The sequence below is a fragment of the Lissotriton vulgaris genome, chromosome 3_1, assembly GCF_964263255.1.
Source record: "Lissotriton vulgaris chromosome 3_1, aLisVul1.2, whole genome shotgun sequence".
NCBI lineage: Eukaryota > Metazoa > Chordata > Amphibia > Caudata > Salamandridae > Lissotriton > Lissotriton vulgaris.
In genome coordinates, this window is record NC_141689.1 from 1917651109 (window position 1) to 1917663724 (window position 12616).

The window sequence follows — 12616 nt, forward strand, 5'->3', positions numbered from 1 at the left end:
AGTCTTTCAATGTCTTTCATTTTACCCACATTGCATCTGCTTCTCATTAAGATGTATGCTGGGAGTTGAAGTAAAAGTATTCCCTTCCAGTAGGGTCCGTTACTCTTGCCACACTGTTTTCAGCCCCATTCTGCAGGTGCAGCGAAACGCATCAAGGGAAGCGACTGACAAGAGCTGGGGCTGCGAGCGTGATTTTGAAGTAATAAAGGATTGTATCCAATCTTCGTGGAGTGGCGTTTCCCTTGCTCTGGGGCGTTTGGTGAAGGTATATATATATATATATATATATATATATATATATATATATATATTGTCGCTCCAAGGTTGTCCACCTTTGAGTAGCCCACGAGCAGCAGCTTGATTTATGTGTAGGTGAGGACGGGGATCCGCTTGCAAATGCCGCTCCGTAATGGATCTGCCCATTTCAAACACGCAACTGTCCATACCAACTAACGCTTTGGGGAAGGCGCACGCAGGCTCGAGTGCAACCCGCTACTTGGACAACCCTATATATATATATATATATATATCCAACGTAAAAGTTATCCCAACTTCAAGGAGCCAGCAATCAGGTAGGTGTAAATATTCGTTTTTATTTGCAGGTTTTGGCAGCGCAGGAAGGAATCAGCAAAGTTCTGTTTAAATCTGAAAGCCTGACGCGTTTCACGCTCTCACGAGCGTTTCCTCAGAGGCTTGTGAAACACTTGAAAGGAGCCACAGAGTTTTTCAATCATTAGTGCCTGCCCCAGTGGGCGTTGTCTCTCGCAAAGCATAGTGGTGCTTGTAGTCATCTCTTCACGCATTCTGCGCTGCTCCCCAAATGTCAATAAATCAAACATTAAAACTCCAGTTAGCAAGCAACTTGTTCATCTCTTGCCTGCGCCGTGTTTATATATATATATATATATATATATATATATATATATATATATATATATATATATATATATATATATATATTTGTTCCCAGTGGCTGTAGCCACTTGGTAGTTATAGTTAGGATTGCTTTTCCATAGACAAGGAGGTTTTTTTGGTTTGCGGATAACATTGGCACTGTTTGACAAAGCTTAACAAGACTTTCCAAAAAAAGAAAATTCACTTTAGCTCTTTCCTAGACAGTATTGGATTGATCCATTAAGCAGGGGTCAGGAAAAAAGGGGCATCCCAAAACCCATAAAGTTCTTATGCATCTCACCTGTGGTGGGGACTCATTCTGGTTGTTAGGGACCATTAATAAAAATAAACACTTCAGCTTACCTTTTGGGTGCACTGGGTGGGCACCAGGGCACCCACTATAAATAATGTAGGCCCCATGGGATGGAGTCCCCAGGCCTATTAATGCTCAGGGAGGGGGTCCACATAGCACCCCTCCTCTTTTAAAAAACAGACAGCTCCAGGGCTGGGGTTCCCAGGGCCCCAGAAGGGTCGGGAGGGGGACCATGCAGCCCCCTCCTCTTTTTTAAATATTTATCGCCAGGGGGTGGGGTCCCTGGGGCCTATTATGGCTCAAGGGAGGAGTGCCACACATCTCCCCTCTTGTTTTTTATTGTATTTGGCTCTGGGGGATGGGGTCCCTGCGGACAATTGAGGATCAGGGAGGGGAGCTGCGTGCCCTCCTATCCCCTGAGATTTTGGCTACAGAAGATAGGGTTAATGGGGCCACAGAATGCTCGGAGGCTGCATGACCACCCTCCCCTTTTTAAATTGTTTTTGGCCCAGAGGATAGAGTCTCAGGGGCCTATTAAGGATCAGAGAGAGGGCAGCATGCCCTCCCTCTCCTTAGATTTTAACCCTGGAATTGGGGTGCCTAGGCCCCAGGAAGGCTCGGGGAGGGGTACCACATGCCCCCATTCCACGTTTAATTTCCTTTGGTCCTGGGGGATGGGGTGCCCAGGCTTTTTAAGGCTTGGAGAGTGGGGCAGGCTGCCCCACCACACATTCTTGGAACTGCCCCTGGGGATGGGATCCCTGGAGCCAATTAAAGCTTGAGAAGTGGGCAGGACATGCCCCTTTCCTTAATATATAAGTCTTGGCCTTGGGGATCAGGTCCCCGGTGCCCGAAGGCCAACCCTATCCTAGGCATGCCAAATGCTATGAGTGGTGAGGGGTTGGCAGCCTGCCGGTAATTATACACATGGCCTGGGAAAGGCCAAGCCTTCTGGCCAAACCCCTGCTGTGCACAGTTGAGGGCTGTGCACAGTGTGGAGTTGGCTGACTGTGGGGGGATTGCCACAGGGACTGGCTGCAGGCCAGGTCCTTCTGCCAACTCCCCTGCCATGCATGGCCATAGGCCATGAGGGCAGGCTGTTAACTTTACGTATGGTAATAAAATATTACTCTAGGTTAAAAAAATAGAAATTCACTGAAAAAGCAATGGATGAAGTAACGTTTTAGTTAGGTGTGGTAAAAAGATACTTTAGAAATGTACTGAAAAAACAAAAAGGTTAAAGTGACATTATAGTTAGGTGAATATGCCAGTCACAGCAGTATTGTTTTGAACATAAAAAGAAACAACAGACAAATTCCCCAATTATAGTTAGTAGAGATAACTATAACTTGCGCCCTCACCATGCACTGTATAGGACCTCACATATTACATCACTTATGACATGTTTTATGGCCAAATTTATGACATCACTAATAACATCTCAAACGATCATAAGGTTGATCATAGTATGGCTCTATGAACTAAAATAGCTGAGGAAGACATTTCTGTGAAGAATTTCAGTGGACCAGTGACAGCTGGACTTTGCTGTTGGCCTCTACCTAACACCAGTAGTGTCTCTAAGTGCCTTCTCCCGAGGATCTTGTGAACTTAGAAGTGTACTCCTATGGTTGTTTGGGCACCAGCAGAAAGTTTGGAAACTTTAAAACTTTTTCCCAAGAGCTTGGGAGCTTCACCGGAACCCACCAGAAAAAGTAGCGCACTGGCAGATCAACAGCAACGGACTGGATTTATCCTTTGTCCAAGGCAGAAAACTCAGCACCTTCGAAACAATTCTCAATTGGGACTTAAGAAACTTTTCAGAACGGAATCTCAAAAACTCCAGAGTGCCAGCAGGACCAATCTTTTTCAGGTATCTGGGCTTCGGTTCAACTGAGGAAGTTTCAGCAGAGTCCTACACAAAGATTTTCCTTCTCAAAAAGTGACTCAGAATTTTCTTCTCAGAAATTGGCAAAGTCACATTCTGAAGTGGGACTTAGAAGCTTTTTTGAACTTTCCAGACTTTCACCAGGACCAATCCACTTGGTGTATCCAACCCAGGCTCCATTGTGGTTGGCCTGAAACTGTATTGACTTACATTGGGTGCTTTATTTTTCACTTTAATTCTTCAAATGTTCTTATTTCTAGTTCCTCTTATTGAAGTTTTGGCGTTTTAGTCTTAGTTTACTCATAGTTTTTTTCTCACTATTTTAAAGTTGGTTGTGGAGATTTATAATGGTTTGTATCACTTTTTCTACGGTCTATGCACTGCTTAAATACTTATACATTGATTTGATACAAGTCTGACTACTTTGTGGCATATTACCAGGGATTGAGTACAGGTTTATTTTATTTAACTGACATGGCTCTCACTGAGGGTCACTGATGTGAATACCAGATTCTAAATCTGGCTATTCACTCCATTGATGTACCAACTGTGTGAAAGAAGTTTTTTTTGTCCCATTGTTGCTATATTTTAAAGGAATTTCAGCCTCCTATGACAGGAGTCTCGGAGATCCTGTCAGTGTGGTCCGAGTTCTCTGCTCTGATGGAGAGCAAGGGCAACAGCTAAAGGATGGGGAGGGAATGCACAGAGGGTGGTGGGGATGGGTGTAAGAGGACCACATATTTTTTTGCATTAGAGGGAAGGAAGAGAGACCCCCATTACTCTTTTGGCCCACGCAGGAATTTAAATCAGGGGCAGATGATTTTCGAGGCCATGCATACATTTCACAAGAGTAAAAAGTGAATACAAGGGATGTGTTTCTGAGTAACATCATAAACAACTCAGGATTCGCTCTCATTGTTTATTTGGGGTCACTCAGAACCCTTTGATGAAAACCATCTCAATTATTCATTGGTAACCACCTTTAATTCTATATATTGGGGAACTTTTTTATCCTCCGATAAGGTGTATCCCAGAAGTCCATCCCTTTTTGACTTTAGGGTGAAACATATTAGTTTGTCATATGCTAGTAGGTCTAAACCTGAAAATGTGGAGAAATGTGTTAACCATACGTGCCCACTAAATATGGGAATGTTCGGTTCCTATAGCCACTCTGAAACAACACATCCCAAATTTTCACTTCAGTAAACTTACATGCATAAAGAACTACAAACATATTATATAAATATACATATATATATACGCGTCTGTCGGGGGTGGAGGGGGTTTGGAAAGAAATTTATTTGAATGATCACGACATCGGAGTGCTTGCCGTCTTTTCCGAGCGTAATAGTTTGGAAGTGTGTTGCGATATATATATATATATATATATATGCGAGCAATATCCTGCGAGTTCAGCTCTCGATGTCGTACTTCTCCCACAGGTACAGATCTCTCGAACACCAAATTCAGTGAAATAAAGTGTCTTTATTCTCTCCTCTCCACCAGCATGACGCGTTTCGGCTGTATCACAACAGCCTTGATCACATCATATATATATTGCAATTCACCTACTTCTGTAAGGCGGCATACTGTGAACCATTGCTTACCCCAAATGTTAGATGGTGGACAATCTGTCATATTGTTGAACTTGCCATTATCATAATTGTACTTCACGTTCATGAAATTCTGCAAATCAAGCTTTTGTGAATCAGAGGAAGGGTTTGGTAATCGAGATGTGCTCAGGATAAAGGGAGGACCCAGGATTAATCCCATGACACTGGCTTACCCATCAGCTCATCTGAACTCCGCATGACAAATAGGAATCACCGGGCAGGCTTCTGATAAATAAGGACCCTATATCAAATATTTCATCCCTGGAAAGCAGTACTCACTAGTATCTCTACTGAGCTGGTCAGAAACTGTGATCCTCTTCCCTTTCACAACACACAATCCTTGGTTCTGAGTAGTCACCCAGAGACCAGTGTCAACTGTTCCCATGTTAGGAGGGAGATCTTTAGCTGGTCCTATCCAGGATTTAACATCACACAGAAGGCTGGGTCCTGCTGGTCACGGTTCTAAAGAGAAAACTTAATACTCAAGTTAGTGCTTTTAACTAAAGACTCCTTCGGGATGCATAGTTTGACAGCTTTGAGTAAGTTATCTAAACAAAAGTGCTAATTCGGTGCTATCATAATGTAAATTATTGTAAATTGCCCGGGCTAAAGTTGGACAGATGGCTGTTAGTTTTGACAAAATAAAACATTCCACGACAACAGGAAACAGCAATGTGTTTGTATTACCATTAATCTAAAAAAGGAAACACATAATCTATCTGAAAAGGATACCGAGTTAGAAATTACATTCATCTTTTGCAAGATCACACCCCAGATGTTCCACTGTCAAAACGTCCACAAGGTGAAAACACCGAGACTAATGTATTTCAAAGAATTACACAACTGCATCCTTTCATATCAGATGACATCATACTCTATATTTAGGATTAAAGAGCCCCACACTCAAAGTTCTACAAATTCACATTTGTTAAAATAAAATAGATATAAAATGTGTAAAGATTAGTAAAAGAATCCATTTGCAAACAAATGCATTGTTAGTCATCATCATCAATCCTATGGTTGCAGCAGTGTTGATCCTCCAAATATACTTTGAAATCCAGGTCACGAACCCCACAGTAGAAGAGGCTGAACAGAGCAGACTCTTAGAGACAGGGCATAAAGAAACACTCAGGGTGCCTTACAAATGCACTCACGCGCATGCCTATCCGGGAATTAAGGCCACGCCACGCCACAGGCAGGCAAGAGAATTATTAATGGGTTCGCAATGTTTTTGAAGGCGCTTCCCACAATGGAACTTTGAAAAAGGAAAGAAGTGGAGAAAATACTAGTCGGTCTTGCTCATTGATTGACACAACTTCCTCTTTTGTTTGTCACTAAGTATCGGCTCGTTTCTATGTCCTCTTTTTCCCTGAGGAACGCTCCGAACATTAGCATCTTTCATTTAATTGCCTAACGACACATTCGAACTGCCAACAAGCTCATTTATCAATCGATTTGACAATGCAAACAATAGAGCCATCTTCCGCGAGCAAGTTTAAGGACTCTTCCAGGTAGGCTGCGCTTACAGCACTCTTGGTCACGTGCAGTTTATTGCTTCTCAGTAAGTTCTTAGGTCACTTTGACGTACTGCTGTCTTCTACTTAAAAAGGTGGAGGTGTGATTAGAAGACAAGCCGCAAGTATAACATTGTTTCTGAAGGACAGATATGCCAGAGCTCTAACGTTTCCTGGTTCCATGTGCGAGTAACTCTACCACTCCAGGAATTATTTTTGAATTCTGGGAATTGAGTTCTTGTTTTAGTGGATTAAACAGGACAAGAAATCCTGCCATGCAATGAAAAAATGGCATTCGTGAGATACTCACGCATGGAGGTGGGGCATCGTGATGTTAAAGAGGGAGGGAGACTCCTACAGTCAGTTCAATGATGATGCGAAGATTGTTATATTTGTTTGGTTTACCTCATGGGAGGACTCCCAAGTTTCCCCTATCTCTTAAGTAAATCACAGTCCGGTATTTCTGTGGTCGCATTTTGTGTCGTGTAACTCTGCATCGACAATGAGGAAGGAAAAACTACAAGTCTCAGAATTCAAAGAGCTGTACTAGCTACTGACACCTGACAAGGAAGAACTTGAGAGAAAGGGAATGCCATTGTATCCTCAAGATCACATTGCGTTCCTTAGGAATAAACAAAAATATGTACAAGTCAGCACGAGGAGGAAAACACGACAACGCATCATTTAACTACATCCTCAAGCCTAGCTGCTTAACACAACTCATATCCCATGTCAGCGCTCTCCCGCTTATAGCGGGCGTCACACTGACAGGAGAGCGGCCGATGCAGCAAGCACGCCTCTCAGTGCTGGTCCCCAAAGAGAGGAGCAGTGTTCTGAGCATGCTGTGTCCTGCTGTCTGTCAAGATGATTTTGCAGCCTGCCGTCACCTGCTGTGCAGCAGAGAGAGGGCTGCAGCAGCAGCGGTCGCCGCTCCAGGGAGCACTGCGAGCTGCAGTGACACGCCTGCCTCTTTATTATGGAAAGCCCAGCGTTGCTCTTACCTCTGCTTCTTTGCTCCGGTCTTTGGTTTTCCCCATTGAACTTCGCCCATTACTAGAAGTCTCCCGTGCAGGCACTACAGAGATCTGCTGCAGCGGCATGTTGACGGTGCTGCAGGTAACCCGCTCCTGATTGGACGCCTTGTTTCTTCACATCCCCGGCGCAGCCCACCTGTGTAATTGTTCATATCCTTCTTTAGGCAAGCCCGATGCTCCACTGCGAAGCGAAAACTGCATTCCAGTGACGACCGCAAATCACGCCGGGGTCCTCGTTTGAAAAGTAAATCAGATCACCCACGATTGAAAAAACGTATCAAATCCGAATAGTTAGTTGTTCATTCTCAGAAAGCGAAGATACTGCAAGTCATAAGTACTGTGCTCTGTTACCGAAGCAGCCCCCACCCTTTCCCCAGGAGCATTGTGGGAGGCAATTCAATTTCTTTGGTACCTAATAACTGCCATGGAAACCGAGGAAACCTGGGTCCCACAGGCCTCTCTATTAGCAGACGGCTCGTCGTCTCCCACGTTTTCCGCGGCGGCCACTTCTGCTTTGGTTCCCCGGATGGTTCTCGCCGGACGCCCGCTCCGCGCCCCGAGACACCGCGTCCTGCTGACTGGGTCAGTACGCCCAAGTCTGAGGAGCTTAGCGTCCTATTTTGGAGCCAAATCTCCTCCGTGAAGAGCACGGATAGCTGGCTGTTGTCGCTCATGCGTCTAATCTCTTTAGGTCAAAGGATCTGCCTTGAAGTGAGACCAGCGGAGAGCGAATCAGGTGCGAAAAGGAATACAAGGCAGAAGCAAGTGCAATGTGCCTTCCTATGGCTGCTAGTAAAACGTTAACTCTTTGCTGTGCGTTCATCTCCAGCAGCAGCAGCTCTGCTGTAGGTATGTATGTTCAGCCGGCGCTTAATGAAAGAAACGCACGGACATCCAGAGACCGGCAGATACTGGTGAATAGGCTCAGAGACAGCTGTTCTCCATTCAGACATTTTACACATACACACACACACACACACACACGCAGACACGAGCACGCATATATTTGGATCAGAACAACCCGCACAGGTACTTATGTTCACATACACAATAAGGCTGGATTCATAAAGGGCAGTTTAAAAGTTTGACATCTGTGTTTTTAGCATTGTCCCTAAATATCTGACATATAGAATTCACAAATATCACAGGGAATATTCCTATGACAACACTTTTAGATTTACAGGAGGGTTCTCCCTTAAAAGTACTTAAAGAAATTGTCCACTACGCGAACGATATACATAAATATGACACACACCTGAATTTGTGCATTTCATTTCCTTTTTCTTTATAGATTTATTTTTTCTTTGTGGAGACGCCTCCTCCCCACCCGCCCGTTGGCAACCATTACATTAGGGTTTGCTCACCGGCTGCAGTTAGTCCAAACCGGTTTATTAACTGTAAAAAATTTACTTTTTAATTATGTTGTCTTAAATTCTCACCTTATGGAAGCATCTACGATCTATGAGATTTTGGTCAATTCAAGTGATGTGAGGAAAAAACAATTTAATACCATTAGAGTACTTAAATACATTTGCAAACCTATCTTGCTTTTAGGAAATGTTTACAAAAACACAATTTTATCCATACTTCTTATAGTTAAATAAAACCATCACCAACGTTTTCCAAACTTAAGAAATGCCTTTGTTCTGTTGAAATACATTTTGTTCCAGATCACACACTTTTTTTCATGTTCTCTTACCTTGATCGAGAGTTTGGAGGATGTTTTTGTATTAATGCATGAACCTGTTTGCTTGAATTGTTAGTTTGGCTCCATGGTTACAGAATGTTCATGTTTGAACAGCCAGGGACTGTTATCCATTCCCTGGGAGATGAGGAGACGAACAGTCAATAAACTCAAGGTTTCCCCCACTTACCTTGTGTTGGGTGGTCACTTCAAATTGGCGACAAGTTGGACGACAGTTCCATGTCTCCATCCAAGTGTCTAGCTGTGGCTGTTCAGTCTAGAAATCTGGACTGCTCCAAGTGATTTCGTTGGAGCTGTTTCTCTGCCTGCTCGTGATTCTGGTCTCCATTTATAAGGTGTTCTGGCTTTGGAAAGTGCAATTGGGGTGGGGTGACACACTACTCACACACCAGCGGGATCGCCCCTAAGGACTGTGGTAAATGTAGTTCGTGTTCTGCGATGCATCTTCTTTCGATTCTCTGCTATCTTCGCTCTCTTCGCCATCCCTGTACACGTGTTTCGGGGTATTTACCCCTCATCAGCAGGGATTAAGCCATCTTCTGGGTTTGCCGGTGGCTGCCAAATATTACCAGGTTTAGTACCACTCCAGGCGCGCAGGTGCGGGGTCCCAGGCTCCTCAGCCCGCTGCTCGAGGGAGCATTTAACATTACAATTGGGTGGGGTCACACACTGCTCACACACCAGCGGGCGATCCCGCTGGCGTGTGAGCAGTGTGTGACCCCACCCCAATTGCCACGAGTGTGCAGATGGGCAATCGTGTCTCGGTGTAATTTGGTGGTGGATTCTCCGGAGTTTGGCAGTCAAACGCTTCTGCCAGAGCATTCCCGACTGCCAGTCCGAGGTGTCTTTGACACAAGATACTATCTGTGCACCTTCAATCCGGTTTGTCTCTGGACTGCAGACTGTTCCGGGTGAGCGAGTCTGTGAATTTGCGGTGTGGGGGTGGAGTCTGCGTGCGAAAAGTGGATTTCACAGGACTCCTCAGTGGTCCGCTTTTCCTCTGAGGTTTAGCTGACGTGTTGTGAAGCAGCAAGTGTGACGTGTGCCGTCAGCTTTGGAATGTGCTGCAGCGTTGCACAGAATATGGAATCCCAGACGGTAAGCAGCACAATCCCAGAACTCGCTGAGGAACAGAGGAACACAGGAAGTTTTCATGTGCATGAATTTCATTTTTCAGGCGTTTCCGTTTTCCTGAGGCATTTACAAGTCAATTTGGGTTCCGTGTACAAGGGTGTCAATGTTTTGGTGAGCATTCTTTTTATTTATTTTCTCCTTTGGAACTCTTATTTTGTCGTCGGAACATTGTGGCAAGATTTTTTCAAGACTCTAGTTCTTTTATTAACATCCTGGTATATTGTACAGTTTTTCTCGTATTCCATCTACTGAAGAGTTTGTGACATTTGGCTATGGGTTGACTGTGCTGTTTGGAAAATAGTAGTTTTTCATGTTTGTTCATCTTTACTAAAAGAAAAAAAAGAAGATATTTTCATATGTTGTATCGGGTGCACATTTTTGTTTTCCACACCCCCAGACAGTAATCTTATCCACTTGATGATCTCGGTGTATTTTACTACTGTGTATTTTCCTACAACGTTTTGTATCTAGTGTGCACATTTTAGTTTCACTTGTGATATCCAATATGCGAAGTGTACAAGCTGCTCCATCTTTTTTAAAGCTCCCGGGAGAACCACCGGTTAGGTGGAAAGTATGGTATAGGGCCTTTACTAAGTATTTATGGGCCCCGGGAGGGAACAGGTTGAGTAAAGAATTACATAAAGCTTATTTTAGAACATAATCTTGGATTGGAGGGGCAAGCTGTTTTGGAACACTTACCAACTCTTGATGTGGTTGATGGTGAAGGTCCACTTAATGAGTTTGAAAAAGCTGTTGCCATGTTAGAAAAGCAATTCAATGTTGACGGGAGTTTAGTAGTGGCTAGGCACACATTCTTCACTAGAGAGCAATAAGTGGATTAAAGTATTGTATCATATTTGGCTGCACTACGTATTTTGGCATCTGAATGTGAATTTGAGCATTTCACCTCGCAGTTGATCAGGGAACTAGTGGTGGTGCGTTGCAGAGATAAGAAAGTTCAAGAGAAGCTTCTCACATTGAAAAATCCATCATTGCAAGAGGCAATTTCTAGAATTATCACACAAAGCTTCTGAAAATTGAAACCAGATAAAGCTTTTGTTGGTGAAATAAAGGAGAGCAAATACCAAGGAGAAAAAAAATAATGTGAGCATAAGGGCAATAGGTTTCCAATTAATAGGTCTAAGAAAAAATTGGCCAACAAAGGAATCCGTGTCTGAAATGTGGTTTCCCTTCACATTTTTCCTTCTCTCGTCTTTGTCTTGCAAGGAGTGCTGCTTGTCACAAGTATGCAAAACAACAGTTGATCGACAGAATGCAGAACAATGTCATACATTCACCCCAGTACAGAGATCTGGGTCTAAATCCATCCTTTTTTTGCACTCCACACCACCCCAGTTCAGACATGGCCATATGCAAATCAGCCTTGACCCTGTGCCTCATGGGAACAGTCCAGCCCGAACTGCCAAGCCATGTCTTTCCTGGACCAGAAAAAGATGGATTTAGGCCCAGATCTCTGTACTGGGGTGAATGTATGACATTGTTCTGCATTCTGTCCATCAACTGTTGTTTTTACATTTGTCAAAAGTATGGCAGACAAGGACACTTTGCAAAAGTGTGTTATTCCAGGGGAAATGTTAATGCAGCTCATGTTGATGAGGATAAGTGTGACATGTCAACCTAAGTTGTCAGTCCTTTGACTGATTTAATGCTTGTTGTTAAGCATGATTGTGACGACTCTGTGGATCCTATCGGGGAGGTGATTGTTGATGAGAAATCCATTTGTTTGCTAGTAGATTCTGGAGCTTGTATGACTATGATTACTGAGGAGTTGTTTGATTGCAATTGGACGTATAAACAACTAGAGCCTCCTGACAGAAATCCTGTCTCCTCTGAGGGTAGAAGGGTTGAATTTAAAGGATTTTTCTAAACTAAGTTGATTTTCAAAGAGAGATGCATTAGTGGAACGGTTTATGTGGCCAACAAAAAATTAAACATCTTGGGATGGCACCACCAGGGCTTGTTTGGTATGACCCTCAGGCCTGGCACCAAGGAGCTTGTGTCTGTTGTTGATGAGGGTGTCCAGGGTGATGGTGTATCTCATTCGGCCCTTAAGTTTGGTAGTGTGTTCGCCGACAATCTGGGACACATTAAAGGTTTCAAACACCTCGTCAAGGTTAAGGATCATGCTGTTCCTATTAAACATAAGTTGCGTAATGTTCCCTTTAGTGTCAGAGATGATTTGGCTGCGGAGCTCAAGAGGATGTGTGAGTCGGGGGTCCTTGAACCAGTGGAATCTTCTTTATGGTTATCTCCATTGGTCGTGGCCTGGGAAAAAGAATGGCAGTCTTAGGGTATGTATTGGCTTGCGCAGCTTGAATAAGGATATGTGGGTTGATTCTCACCCTCTTCCCTGTATTGATGACACACTTTCAAAGTCTGCAGGTTCAAAGTTGTTTCTTCTGTGTACCACCAGGTCGAGATGGATCTCTCTTGCAAGCACCTCACTGCATTTGTTTCATCTGTCGTAACTTTCCAGTTTAAGAGGATGCCTTTTGGGCGTGCT

At 43.8% G+C, this 12616-nt stretch overlaps 1 protein-coding gene across 1 annotated transcript in view; it reads right to left on the bottom strand.

Moving 5' to 3' along the window:
• The window catches only part of MARCHF1 (membrane associated ring-CH-type finger 1), a 1592900-nt gene extending 1584987 nt beyond the window's left edge, over nt 1-7913 (bottom strand). Inside the window, exon 1 of the mRNA XM_086962389.1 lies at nt 7221-7913. Coding sequence (XP_086818515.1) covers nt 7221-7319 — 99 coding nt within the window. The 5' untranslated portion in view covers nt 7320-7913. The remainder of the gene's footprint in view (nt 1-7220) is intronic.
• Nucleotides 7914-12616: the final 4703 nt, after the last annotated feature.